At 39.3% G+C, this 12,149-nt stretch overlaps 1 protein-coding gene and 1 long non-coding RNA gene across 13 annotated transcripts in view; one reads left to right on the top strand and one right to left on the bottom strand.

The window, feature by feature from the left end:
- Positions 1–3,575: 3,575 nt before the first annotated feature.
- Positions 3,576–12,126, bottom strand: LOC139174169 (uncharacterized). The gene is made up of 3 exons (XR_011560313.1): positions 12,045–12,126; positions 7,727–7,795; positions 3,576–3,660 (listed from the first exon to the last, which is right to left on the bottom strand). It is a non-coding gene; the product is annotated as an uncharacterized lncRNA (long non-coding RNA).
- PLEKHA7 (pleckstrin homology domain containing A7) overlaps positions 11,205–12,149 on the top strand; it is a 139,888-nt gene continuing 138,943 nt past the window's right edge. For 8 of the 12 annotated variants that reach the window (XR_011560312.1, XR_011560311.1, XM_070764256.1 and 5 more), the window contains exon 1: positions 11,899–12,096. Coding sequence is in view for 10 of the 12 variants with exons in the window: in XM_070764256.1 (XP_070620357.1) it covers positions 12,008–12,096 (89 nt within the window). In the remaining 2 variants the exon portion in view is untranslated. Of the gene's footprint in view, positions 11,329–11,702; positions 12,097–12,149 lie in introns of those variants that run through there. The other 4 variants (XM_070764197.1, XM_070764203.1, XM_070764273.1 and 1 more) reach the window with 4 other exon arrangements.

Below are 12,149 nucleotides of genomic sequence, written 5' to 3'. Positions count from 1 at the left end.
TGGTGGGGGTGTGGTTTTCTCCTCAGTAATTTCTTGAGTAGGATATTGTTTTCTGCTTGCTTGATTGTTTGCCTGGCTATTGTCTGGAACTTGATTTTCTGAAACCAGCAACTCTTTATATAAGCAGGAAGCAAACCACACACTCACCAGCATGATGATGCTACCTAGTTCAATAATGAAATGCCTGCAACTAAGCTCACAGAGAGCTAAGGACTCCACAGAATAACTCTTAGAATTAGAATTCTGTTCCACAGTAAATGAAAGTCTTCAGCTTGAACAAATAATAATTGGGAAGCACCCAGCTTTGTAGGGAGGAGGGATCAAGCATGGAGCTAGCCTGAAGCCACTGCACAATCTCTAAGAGCTATGGCTGATCTCCCTAAGTTCCCTGGAACCTTATCTAATTGTGCCCAGGAGTAGGCTGCTAAACTGGGGAGTTATAGGGATATATCAAAGGCAGAACATAATAATTAGCTCAAATTCTGCACATGTGTTGTTTGTGCCTGATAATAATGGATTTAATTAGCCAGACAGAAAATATGCCCTGCTCAGAGGAAAAAACTACAGAGTAAGGATAAAATCGAATTGCTTTGTCCTCTTTTTCAGGCCTACCTGAGAAGGAAATATTTCTATTGTTGATTGATTCTTCCGAATTTCATTTTCATACTCTGATAATCTCTGCCCACCAGTGGTGGGTTCTGAATTAGTTTGCCACTGGTTCGTGCACACGTGATGCTTCTGCAGATGTCCAGAAGCGTTCCAGGTGGGTGGGTGGCGCCTCCCACTGCCACCGCTACTGGTTCTAAGAACCAGTCTGGACCAGGAGCAACTCACCGCTGCTGCCCACTTTCTACACTGAGTCTTGAATTACAGATCAGATTTAAGTTTTCCTATAATTTTTTCATCTTGGGGCTTTGAAATTCCTCCCCTTGTTTATATAATAAAGTTATGTTATTTAATCAATTGACTTAGTGTGGAGTTTTATAACCATATAACCAGGCAGGGGTTCTAACTTACCGCTGCTCTCGATGCTGATGCATGTGCAGTTCCGGGTGATTGGCGGGTGCGCCCATGGTGAGTCGGAGCGAGATTTGGCTTCTGCATATGTGCAGGAAGCAAATCTCATGAAAAGATGTGCAGGTGTGTGAGATTTCGGTGATTTTTTTGCTTCTGCGCATGCGTACGCATGTTTTTTGTGCGATTTTGTTTCCTGCGCATGTGCAGAAGCCAAATCTCACTCCAACTCACCATGGGCGCATCCACCAATCACCCGGAACTGCACATGCATCAGCACCGAGAGCAGCGGTAAGTTAGAACCCCTGCATGGATTGTCTAGCAAAGAGGAGGTCCAGTGGAGACATGATATCCAGTGAAGACATGATACTGGGGAACACATTATTTTCCAAAGTGCCAGAGACCCAGACAAGGAGCAACGTTGGAAGCTGTCCAAGGAGAGAGTCAAACTGGAAATAAGGAGGAACTTTCTGACTGTGAGAGTGATCAACCAGTGGAATGGCTTGCCCGCAGAGGTGGTGAATGCTCCATCACTAGTGACCTTCAAGAAAAGACTGTACTATACATACATACATACATACATACATACATACATACATACATACATACATAAATACAGTGGTACCTGTACTTATGAACTTAATTCGTTCCGTGACTAGGTTCCTAAGTAGAAAAGTTTGTAAGAAGAAGCAATTTTTCCCATAGGAATCATTGTAAAAGCAAATAATGCGTGCGATGGGGGAAACCACAGGGAGGGTGGAGGCCCTGTTTCCTCCCAGGAGATTCCTAGAGGGCCCCACAGAGGCTTCTCCCCACCTTTTCCAGCCCTGTTTCCTCCCAGGAGATTCCTACAGAGGCCCCATAGAGGCTTCTACCTGCATTTTCTGGTTACAATTTCAGAGGCTTGGGTTTGTAAGTGGAAAAGTTTTCTTGAGAAGGGGCAAATCTAGAAAAGTTCGTAAATAGAGGCGTTTGTAGGTAGAGCACTATTCAGAGAATTTAAGAAATTAAATTTGAAATAAAAACACTTTTTTAACATTTATCAACAAAAATATACAGTCAAGTTCTCCTTTAGTCACAATTCTCCTTTGATCAAGTTTTCTTTTGGTCATAAGATTGTGTCTCAGCACCTTTCTGAGGTAAAACTAATGGCATAGTTCTTCTGAGACACTGTAACTCTAGAATGGATTAGGCTTATAAAAATACTATTAACAGCAAATATTGTGTTCCTTTTCTTGTTAATTATTGCTTGGATCATCATTATTGGTAATACTTTAACTATAATTTGTGCCTTATGTTTTTTTCCAATAACGCAGACAATACAGCTAACAACTGATAAGAAAATACAGATAACACTAAACAATGTAACCCATTACACTTTCCATCTTTCATGTTTCTTTAGTCATCAAATAGGATTATGCTTAAGTTTCTTGGCAGATTTTCTTGTGGGGTGATTGTGATGATAGTAATATGCTGATATCTTTGCATGTAATTATTATGTCTGCTGTCACTCAGAAACTGTATATAAATCATTTCAAATGGTTTTGGTAATAAATGTTTATTCTAAATGGCTTTCATTTCCTTGTGAAATTTCAAAATGATTTATCTGAATGCTTCCCTTACTGTACCCTTTCATGTTAATTTTATGCAGCAGCCTTTTGGCAGCAAAATGTTATTTATTTTGGTAGGATAGTTTTATTAGATTAAAAATGTCACCAGATGCAAATGCAAATATTTTGCAGAACTATTTTAATAATGCAGTAGCAAGTGTGATAAATAACTATAATGGTACATGGGAATGACCTTGGGAGATGAAGGTAAGATATGCTGCCTAGGGAACTATCAAATAAGAGAGAGCATAGCCCACAGCTGCATAATGGACAGAGAAATAAATTTCCCTCTCTTCTCAGGTGGTAAAGGAGATGGTGGGAGATCTGTACTATCAGATTCCATTAATATAGTCTTACAATAAATTAAAATTATCTAATCTGGTCATACTTTCTGTCCTATCTTGGAAGGTTGACAATAATCCAGATTGTTTGCACTTGCATTGCTGATTTTTTGTTTCTACCTACCCAAGAAAATTGCAGTTAACCATTGTTTAGCAACCACAATGAGTACTAGCAACTTGGTCATTAAGCAAAGTAGTTGCTAAGTGAAAATCATGCCACTGCAACTGTGCTTATGGTTAATTTTTCTTCTGCTTGTTATTTTCGTCAGCAGATTTGGCCTCTTTCGATTTCACTTTGAGGACACCTTGGTGTGAGGAAAATAAGCAAGTGAAAATGAACAGACTGGTTGCTAAATTGTTTTTTTAGCACTGTTGCAACTTCAAAGATCACTAAAGCGAAGACTACCTATAGTACCTTGTTCAGTTGCTAAAAAGTAGGTGGTCTGCTCTCCCAGTTACTAAAAATTGCATTTAATCTTTTTTGAAAAACCTTCTTCTGCTGGAATGCATATGAAAGTTTATTATAAGTCTCTTTATCTCTTTCCATTTTTTTATTATCCAGGATTAAAATGAGTAAGTAGAGAAAAACATTAGAAGTTTACATTCCAGACCTGCTACATCATTGATATTCTGGGCTTCTTGAAGATAGTTGTATGATTTCATCAATGTTCATCATCCATTAATCCTAGAAATGCCTAAATAAAACATTACATGTATTTTAGTTGTTCATTTTAATTATGAATAAAAAGGGCTGGGCTGCTGGGGGTTCACAGGGGTTTGGGAAAACCTCTAAGATTTTGTGTAGTTTGAAGAATCCCCAAATCCCACTCCTGGCTGGCCCTGCCCATACCACCCCTTCCCTCCTAGAAGTCCCCACACGGCCCATTTAGGATGCAGCTAAATGCAGGGCATGCATGCAAAGAGCCTGAGGAGGCCATTTTCACCCTCCTGGAGGCTCTAGTAAAGCCTTTGGAGCCCGGGGAGGGCAACCCCCCCCCCATGGTGTAGAAGACTGACTAGGCCACATCTACCATGGCCACGCCCACCCAGCACCGGGGCAGAGAGCCCTTTGCTGAAAATTTTGAAGCCCACCCCTGTGAAAAAATCATTGCATATACCAAAAAGGTTCATAAGACACTGTGCAAAAATACAGAAAAATACAGATGTTGTGGTCATTATAGTGGCTACTTTGGGGATAAATGTTATTTTGCATGAAGCCATCGTTTGGAGTTAGAGACTTTGGCCTGCCAGCTACGGTAATTTTATTCTGGGTGACTGAATACTAGAGGTTTATGTTCCTATGTCCACTTCTAAATGAACAAGAGGTATGTTATAATCAGTGGTGAAATCCAATTTATTTTACTACCGGTTCTGTGGGCGTGGTGTGGGGGGCATGGTTTGATGGACATGGCAGGGGGAGGATATTGCAAAATCTCCATTCCCACGCCACTCTGGGGCCAGCCAGAGGTTGTATTTGTCAGTTCTTTGAACTACTCAAAATTTCTGCTATCGGTTCTCCAGAATTTGTCAGAACCTGCTGGATTTCACCCCTGATTATAACTTTTATGGAGAAGGAGGAGGACAGAGAGGGGACAGAGGGCCGGGAGAGGGGGAGAGGAGGAGGGGAGAGAGGGGGAGAAAAAGAGAGATCTTTCAAAGCTTGAAAGATCCTATGTCTATCAATACATAAAATGATAAATTTTAGTTAAATGGAAGTGAAATCAAATTAAATTTAGTTTTGGTCCTAGTCCTAGCATACATACTTTAGAATGCAGTCCACATTGTACAATTGTAAACCAAATGCAGACTTCAATCAAAGAAAAGTGTCACACATCTGCATTACATGCTTATTTTTCTTGTGCAGTTGAATTCTCATAATTTGACCATAATGGGATACAGAAGATCTAATCTACCTATAGCTTAAATAATTGGTTCGCTTTTCTTTGCTACAAGGGAATGGAAAACCCCTTTTAGCAGACTGCCAATAATATTTAATGATTACTAATGTACTGATTCAGTCTTTCATTTATATCTCATTTTTTGATATAAAGATGATATATAAATGAAAGACATGGGATGATAAAAACAATTAGATATTCTGCAACATGTAACATATGAAACGTTTTTGCCAACTCTCAAAACAAATGAAACATGAAAGAAGCACAAAGCAAATTATACCTATTTTCATCACCTATTTCCTCTTCCAGGTTGCTTAGTGACAAATAGACCCCCTTCAGTTAGAATAGTATTAATTTAGTACATTTCATGCCCACTTACACTATACATCAATCCACTATAAATATTTAACTGCTGTAGCTACACATCTGGGTTCTAAAGTTATTTATATAAAATAGCTTTCTTTGACTCTCTATGCAATGCATAGAGAAAGTGGATGGCTTGTCTATAGACTCTCCATCCCCAAGATAGCCTGATTTATTTACCTTCATAGTGTAATGTAGGGAAACTGGCTTGGAAAATGAGAAATAGTTCAGTTTGAAAAAGGGCTGCCAAATGTTGCAGGTGAATTTGTGCATATAAAGGAACTGCAATTCTGAATTTTAAGCCATATTTCCAATACATAGCTTTGTATTACTAGTGTTTAATTCTTATTTGCTTTTGGGATATTCCCTGTATTAATATTATAAAGCATTATCAGGTAAGGCATAATAGTGTGAAACATTCCACACTCCACATAATAATGGTTAATGGTGCAAATAAGTGTGCAGATATTTTACTGGAGAAACAAATACGGTAATGTAAAACTCTTCAGCTGAGAGGACAGAGGAATAATTATTGCTGCACAAGTGGAATTAGCTTTATTAAGTTTTCACTTGATTATTATCACTGTAATTGAATGAGTCAATTGTTGTAGTTCATTTGCTAGGTTATGTCTGCCTCTTCACGACCCAGGAACCACAGCATTTCAGCCACCACAGAATAAAAGTAAATATAATATAATTCACTTTTCTTTAACAGTAGTTCTCGACTTATGACCTGTAATCTCATTTTGGAAGCTTGGCAATTGGCCCACATTGATGGTCGTTTGCAGGGTCCCACAGTTGTGTGACTGCGATTTACTACTTTTCTTCCTGAAAGCTGGCATTTACTTCAGTTTTTAAAAAAATTAAATATGTACCATAGTAAACAATGGATTTGTTTAACCATGATGGCAATCATTTAATGACTTTGGATTCACTTAATGACCATAGTGATTTGCTTAATGACCACCACTAAAAAGATTGTAAAATGTCATTACCTACTTCATGAGCAGCACAACTTACAACTTCAACAGTTCCGTTACAGTCATAATTTGAGTAGTACACCACCTTGAATTAATTTTATAAATTTATTTGGGGTTTTTTCCTGCTGCCCTTCTCCTTAGACTCAGGGCAGCTTACAACGTTAGCAATAGCACTTTTTAACAGCATATTGTCCCCACAATCCGGGTCCGCAATTTACCCACCTCAGAAGGATGAGCTGGTGATGACATTTGAACCACTGACCTGCAGACCTACAGTCAGCTTTAGTGGTCTGCAGTACTGCACTCTACCTACTGTGCCACCTTGGCTCTAATTCAAAGTGGAGAATGTACATCCGTGATGGCGAACCTATGGCATGCCTGCCAGAGGAGGCACACGGAGCCCACTCTGTGGGCACATTTGCCATTGCCAGCTGCTCTTTTCTAGGTTCTGGTACATGCATATGCGCCGGCCCGCTGGTCTTCAAAGATCTGCTGTCTGATATGCATGCATGCTCCAGAACATGGAAAAGAGCAGGTGGCTGGTGCGCATGCATGTAGGATCAGCTGTCAGAAGCGCGTGCGACAGAACCCAGAAGAACAGATGGTCACCAAGTGCCTATGCTCTCTTCTGGGTTCTAGTGCTCTTTTCCGGGTTCTGGTGATCTTTTCTGGTGCTTTGGCATTCACATGCTCCAGTTTCAGCACTCGGTGCCAAAAAGGTTAACCATCACTGATATATATGATATTCCTTCCTTCTATTTTCCTCGCAACAACCCTATGAGCTGAGTTGGCCTGAGAATGACCCAGCCAGCTTAAGATATCACAATTTTAGCAGTCAACTATCTAACCTGTAACCAAACCACTGATAAGCTGAGCCACAGAACCAAGATGTTGTGTTATGTATAACCCGCCCCTCCCGTCCCACTTATTTGAAAAAAGTATAAGTAGCAAGAGACTCCAGACATTTTGAATCTTGTCATAAAGGCAAAGATTCAGGAAAGTCTAGGCCAGTGTTTCCCAAACTTGGCAACTTGGAGATATTTGGACTTCAACTCCCATAATTCCCCAGGCAGCATTCGCTGGCTGGGGGATTCTGGGAGTTGAAGTCCAAATATCTCCAAGTTGCCAAGGTTGGGAAACACTGGTCTAGGCAACAGCAGCCAACTAAGTTAGTATCACTGGGGGCAGGGGGGGGGGATTCTTGGCAATATAACCTGTCATAATTTTTTTGTTTCTGTAACTCTTTATATTCAATACATTGGCATTCACGCTGGGTTGTGCCTATTGTCTCTGTTTTCTACGAGAATCTATTGGCTGATGACTAGCCACCAGCTAACAGACAGATATTTCTTTTTCCATCTAGTATGGACTCCAGGATAGTTATTAATGAGCTGTAATTATGCTGCCAAGACAAGTTATTATTTTATATATGTATATGACTACATATACTAATAATTAAAATAATTTGCTACGAATAGTTTTGAAACAATACAAATGCACACATGTAAAATAGGTAGTACCTGGTTCAACAGCAGTGACTATAAGAGAGATCTGGACCACCGCTTGTATGAATCAGCAGTATGCTGCAGCTGCCCAAAAAAAAGCCAATGCAGTTCTAGTAACATCAATAGAGGGATCTGCTGAAATTCTCATTTATTTTTTTCCAAGGGTTTATGCTCCTACTTAATATCCAGCTTGTATACCAATATTTTCCCTTCTCATGCGAAAACAAAAATCCAATTTTTGTTTTTTCTTCTTACTTTCGTCCCATCTTTCTTTTTAAGCTGAAGTCAAATTAAACAAGTCGCGCTTTGATTCTTTTCTTTATCAAAGTTTAAAATGTAACTGTGATTTAGTATATCACTTTAATAAAAATTTGGATTTTTTAAAAACGTTTTTTCCATTACTGGGTATTCTGCAAGGGAATACCTTTACACACCTTTAGTCATCAGTTATTTACATGTCCTTTTTTTCTTTTGCTCTTGAGTCAAGTATTGACTCTTGGTGACTACTTGGGCTACTTCCTGTATTCTAGCTTTCTTGGCATGATTTTTGGAAGCGGCTTGCCACCACCTTCTTCCCACAGCAGAGAGAGAATGATTGCCAAAGGCCATCCAGATAGTTTTGTGCCAAAGGCAGGACTAGCATCCCCAATGCCTTAACCACTACATCAAAATGGTTCTCAGATATACAGTACTTGGTCAATCTGTATTTTAACTGGATAGAGCAGAGGTGGATTCCTACCGGTGCAGTCTGGTGTGTCTCTCCGGTAGTAGCCTGCCGATTGCATAGTTTTGGAGGGATGGATCCAGTGATGTTTTTGCCGGGCCGGGGCACACTGCCATCTTTTTTTGGATAATTTTTGATATTTTTTGGCTCTCTGAGCATGCGCAGAAGGAAAATCGTACCTCTGCGCATGCTTGGAAGTAAAACTGCAGAAGGGGATCCGTGTGCATGTGAGGAAAAGATAAGAGGAACCTACTCCTTATATGAAAAATGTTTCCCATTTGAGCCTAACTTCCACAAACATTCAAGGGTTTTTTAAAAAATTGTCATTTACAGACATATTTAGGACAGCATACCCCATTTTAATGTGGTGATATAAAAATATGATCTTGCTATTTCATGTCTTTCCATTTAGTCATTATCCTATTTTCCCCTTCTCTGTGCTTCCATAACTTTTGTTTTAAAGTAGCTAATTTTCTGCATTTCTTCCCAGCCATTGACTTTATTCGATTGTTGAAAGTACATCCCAGAGAGTTTGATAGGGCTTATTCTTTAATATCTAGATTGAGAGTGGTTGAAATTACAGAGCTGCAAACCAAGCAACGTTTGCAGTCCTGTGCATATATAGTATTATAATTACATAGTATTATGTAGTACATACATTGTACATATATACTGCATACATAGAATTATAATTTTCTATTTCTATTCAAATATCTTACTAATAAGAACTGCATCTGGTCCCTTTAAACTGTAACTCATAATCAAAAGAAACAGGCAAAGGAAAACAGTGCACAAAGATGACAAAAGTAAAAGAGATTTAAAAGAGGAATTGTAAAAAAAAAAGTTTTGAGAACACAATTGATATCAAGTGGGATATGAGCAGCATATAAATTTGATAAATAAATTTGATGAATATAAATAAATGAATATGGGTACACAAATGTAGTTTGAGAAGTGACCAGATTCATATGGGCAAAAAACCTAGTAATCATTTCATATAATTTTATCTTTAGTTAAGTAAGTAATGAAACTAAGCAAGGAAAGTTCATAAGAAGTGGAAAAAATAGAAGAATTGACAGATAAAGTTTAGGGAAGTCAAGTCAATTGATTATTTTAAAGGGAAGGACAAAAACCTACAGGAGTGGAAGGCATTCTATACTATACAGGACTTTAAAATATTGTCTGAGTTTTAAAATTCAAACATAGTTTACATATTCTAGGAAGTAAACTGAAGTTACCCTTATTCCAAATGGGAAAAAAAGAATGTAATTTAAATAGAAAATGTAGCATCTCTTTATACAAGGCTTCAATATTTGAAGGACTGTCTATAATGGTTAAAATTATATCCACAAAAATATAGAGAGCCAATTTATCTAACCTAGCCACCAGGTTAGAAACTGGGAGACCATGAGTTCTAGTTCTGCCTTAGGTATGAAAGTTGGCAGTATGACTTTGGGCCAGTCATTCTTTCTCAGATGCAACAATTAACAAAGTTGTGCAAAAAATAGTAGGAAGGAGTATTAGGTGTGTTTGTTTCCTTGAGTTATATATTTAAAAAAAATAAAGGCAGGATATAAAATAAATGAATAAATAAATGATCCTATACATGGTGGATAAAGAGCATATCTTCTAAATAAATATATTTGTTGCAAAAATTACTGAATTGTCAATCATAAGAAATCTATAGAATGTTGCATGTTGCTTGTACAGTACTCTGATTTTATCAATCTACAGTATGCATTTTTCTTTTCTTTTTAAACATCAAACAATTTAAATTTTAAATGAGCTTTTTGGAACAAAGACAACACAGGAAGTGAAGAGTCTTCTTGAGTCATATGCTAAGCCAATAGAAATTTCCAACAAAACTAAACAACTACACACATGCTTAATTACTAATGAATGTATGTTAAACATATCTCTGTCTCATGTTTTTGGTAATTTGTAATGTATAGTGCTCTAAGTCTTCAGGCAAGATGATAATTCAACTTTCCTATATTTTAAGGAACAAAGAAACAAAGTTACGTTCACTCCCCATTTCTCCAAATCTAATTTTGGGGTTTTCCCCCTTATATTTTTATATATGACATTTTCATCTAGAACAGACAGAAGCAGCAAAAGAAAAATAATTTCTAGTGAGCAAGAACAAGTCACTGTCCAGAGAGAAGCTTGTGTAGATCTGGGTCAAGGTATGTTAAGCAAACAAATGTGTATCATCTTGTCTCTAATTTAGGAATTCTTGCTTGACAGGTTGCAACAGAAGTCCACTGAAATATTTGAAGGGCCAGAAAAAAATACTGGTATTTCATAACTTTTACAACTTGTTCCATACTACAGGCAATAAAGGACACTTTATTGGACAATCATTAAGTGTTGCACCTCATGATTCTTGACAAATGTATCTTTTTTATTTTATGTACACTGAGAGCATATGCAGCAAAGACAAATTCCTTGTGTGTGCAATCACACGTGGCCAATAAAGAATTCTATTCTATTCTATTCTTTATTGATCTGATTATTCTGAGACTGAACTTCAAATTTTAAAATTTTGCATGGTCAGCAGGTTTACAATATAAAATTCAGGAAAAAATATCTTGGACAGATCAGGTGAGCTTTAGTTAAAACAGAAAGTAATCTTTCTGTAAGAAGACACAGTCACCTTTTTGTTCAAACAAGCTGACGTTTATGCTTACAGTAGAGGAAGAAGCGACTCAAGAAAAGGAATATCGGCTTTATTCTCTCAGAACCGATCGGTTAAACCGCGATGATCCAATTTAGCCAATTTTCTGTCTTTGCATGACATAAAGTTTTTTTTTTTAAAAAAACCCATGCAAATTGGGGCTTCTGCAAATCGAGGGCGCCCTGAGGCTGGCTTTTGTCATTCGAAGCACGGCAAGTATGAAATTCTTTATAAATTCTTCCTTTCTTTAAATTATGCGACCTGTGTGGAATGTCGACCCGGCATACTTTCGTAGTACCCAACTTAGTGTTGCTGCCCGGTAGATAAAAAGGTTAAAAAAAAACACAGCTGAGTAAAATTACTCCAAGCCGAAAGAGACAACCATGAAACCTCGAGGCTTTTTTTTTTAAAGCGTTTGCTTTCTTACAAAAAAAGTTATCCGGCGTTCATTCAGCGAAGCAGCTTTCCCTCAGCTCCGGTTACGCCGTGCCCCAATTTCGCACCGGAGCCTCAAAACTTTGGAGATTGGAAAGAACACAACAAAGGGGGAGGGGCGATAGAACCTGTTGCCCGGATCGCCACGGGCGACCGAACGAAACGGCTGCCTGTCCGCCTGCCTGCCTCCCAACCCGGGCAATGAATCGTCCGTCCGAGGAAAGGCTGCGTGTCCTCCCCTCCTCCCGCACACACACACAAACACACACACACACGCCCAAGGGCAGCGGGCGGCCAGACACGTCGCGCGGCTTTCGGTGTGTGCTTGCGCGCCTCCTGCTTAACCGCTGCCCGGTGGCGCTGCTGAGCGGCACAAGGGGCACCGGAGTAGCCCGCCTGGCCTGGCCTGCCCTCCCGTTCCCCCCCGCAGCCTCTCCGGCGGGCAGGGCGCGCGGCGAACATGGCGGCGGCCAAGGCGGTGGGGCGGGACACTCTACCTGAGCACTGGTCCTACGGCGTCTGCAGCGACGGCCGGGTCTTCTTCATCGAGTAAGACGCCGGGCGGGAAAAGCAAAGGGAGAAAAACAACAACAACGGGCAGA

Source organism: Erythrolamprus reginae, chromosome 1 (genome assembly GCF_031021105.1).
Source record: "Erythrolamprus reginae isolate rEryReg1 chromosome 1, rEryReg1.hap1, whole genome shotgun sequence".
NCBI classification, from domain to species: domain Eukaryota; kingdom Metazoa; phylum Chordata; class Lepidosauria; order Squamata; family Dipsadidae; genus Erythrolamprus; species Erythrolamprus reginae.
This window is presented reverse-complemented; position numbering and strand designations above follow the sequence as displayed.